We start from the raw sequence: 2,209 nt of genomic DNA on the forward strand, positions 1-2,209 counted from the left end.
CGCCAGTAAGCTTTAAGCTAGGTCTTCCTAGGATAGAATGAATTGAGCCTTCCTCTTCTCCAGTTGCATGCCATCTTACTGCCTTACCTTACCACAACCATACTAGCAGTTTAGCCTTTTTTTTTTTTTTAAGGGGCATGCATCTCTTTGAGAATATTATGAATGCTATGCCAAGAAAAATTCACATTTAGGCATACGATATTGCATTCTATTTCCTAGGGTTCATGGGCCCCCATAGTTCATCTCCACTAATTAAGTTTTCTGAGGCCATGACATCAAATTTAGGAATGTAGAAACACATATCCGGTGTATAGAACACTTTGAGAAAAACTAATTTGTACAAAACTGTAAGCCAGATAAATTGGTGGATAATTATGGGCATTACATACGTGGTTTTTGCTCTGCCAAATAATTTCCATTAGGACATCTATAAATAGCAAATCCATATAATGCATTTGAACCATACCACTGTTTGCCCAAATGCTAAGCCCTTTCCAGAACACACCTACTGCAGAGCAACAGGCCAATTCAAAAAGTTCAATACTAGTTTTACTCTTGAGTTTAGCTACATTCATTTACAGAATTCTAGCTTTCCTCTAAAATGGCCACTAACCTATATCACTTTGGGGACTGATGTTCAATGGGAGGCAATGATACCCAGAAACTTTTTGACTAAGGAGAGGTAGTGCATGTGTATGGGTTATCAGATTGCTTTGGAATGGATCATTTGAGATGAGATGGAGTCCATTTCTTTATTTCAGGAAGGAAAAGGATAAACATGATTGAGTCCTTACAGTATACCAGGTGGACATTAGAGCATCTCATGTACTCCTCACAATGACTCTGGAAGGTGGGGGCTTTTTCCCTAGTTTCCAACTGAGTTTTAAAAAAGTTGACACGTATACCCCAGGTCTGGCAGCCAGTAATTAACAGAAAAAAATAAAAATAAATAAGAGGCAAAGCTTTCGGGCTTAGATTACTATCATTGCTGGTTAACTTCAGGGGGCTGGGAAATGTACAGTGCCTAGGATCACACCAAATCCAGACAGCCACTCAGGCTGTGATTTTCATCCTCCTGATTGTATCAATGGCTTCCAGGGATGCGTGTGAAGGGAGACAGGATGGCACTTTTCCTTGCCCCATCTGGCCTGTCCCTATCCTACAAACTGGCAACCCCTTTCCTTTGCTGGTATACACGGACTGCCTCACATTCCCCAAACGCCTGGGGATCGCACAATGAAATCAGAATAAAGAGCCAGGAACTCTACATTTAAAAGAATCCACGTAACTACAAACTCCATCTTAGGATTTCCACCACCAGCTGAGTTGCCATTTGGCATTGCACTGCCAGCAGCCACATTTTACTCTATCCTCCTCCAAGATTTTCAAACATGTGCCTGGCACCCACGAGAGTTTCAGAGGAAGTGTAACAGTGACAGGAGAAGTGCTGCGGGTTTGGTTTTGTGTATACGTGTTAGTGTAACTTTCATAAAAGCAAGTGTAAGTTCTTAGAGTATTAACTTTCATAAGAGGAACATCAACTTTCAGACAAACGCAGGCAAACCCTTTTTCTTTTTCTTTCTTTTTCTTTTCTAGTGAGTGGTATCTGAAGGTAGGGGTGATCCCTGTTATGCAAAAGGTCTCTGAGACCCTTGGGATACATACATGCTTTTCTAGCCCAGTACTCAAGCTTTTCTGGAAGAGTATCCCTCGGCTGTCTCCATCCCTCAGCCTTCAAAAGCCACCTACTACCCACCTACACGTGCTTTGGACACAAGCAGGTTCAAAGCACAAAGCAACCAAGCCACCACCCCGCAAGAAATCGATCTCCGAACCCGGAGTCACCATGAATTGCGTGTGTGGATGTGTGGGCGAGAAGGCTGGGTCCACAGGGATGTGGTCCAGCATCGTGAGCAGCGGGTCCTACCGGACGTTCAAATCTCAGCGGGTCCTGCCGGACGTTCAAGTCCTCCAGCCCTGGGCGAACTAGCAAGTTTCAGACCCCCACGCCCGTGCTAGATCGGAGGAGAGACAAAGCTGGACCGCGAGGACAGGAGAGTGAGTTTGTGTTCTCTTGGGGCAAGTGTGCTCGGTACCTTGGATTCCTGGCTGCTGGTGGATGCAGGAGAGGGCGGTTGCTCGGCGCCCGGCGCCTCCTTGGGCAGCCCGTCCACGTCGTCCTCGCGGGGGCAGCTCGGAGGGATCATCG

At 45.6% G+C, this 2,209-nt stretch overlaps 1 protein-coding gene across 2 annotated transcripts in view; it reads right to left on the reverse strand.

Moving 5' to 3' along the window:
* Positions 1-2,209, reverse strand: part of STAC (SH3 and cysteine rich domain) — a 174,743-nt gene extending 172,534 nt beyond the window's left edge. For both annotated transcript variants that reach the window (XM_011964370.1, XM_011964369.1), the window contains exon 1: positions 2,097-2,209. In XM_011964370.1, the coding sequence (XP_011819760.1) occupies positions 2,097-2,207 (111 nt within the window). In that variant the 5' untranslated portion in view covers positions 2,208-2,209. The remainder of the gene's footprint in view (positions 1-2,096) is intronic.

This window comes from Mandrillus leucophaeus, unplaced genomic scaffold (genome assembly GCF_000951045.1).
Source record: "Mandrillus leucophaeus isolate KB7577 unplaced genomic scaffold, Mleu.le_1.0 Scaffold695, whole genome shotgun sequence".
Taxonomy (NCBI): Eukaryota; Metazoa; Chordata; class Mammalia; order Primates; family Cercopithecidae; genus Mandrillus; species Mandrillus leucophaeus.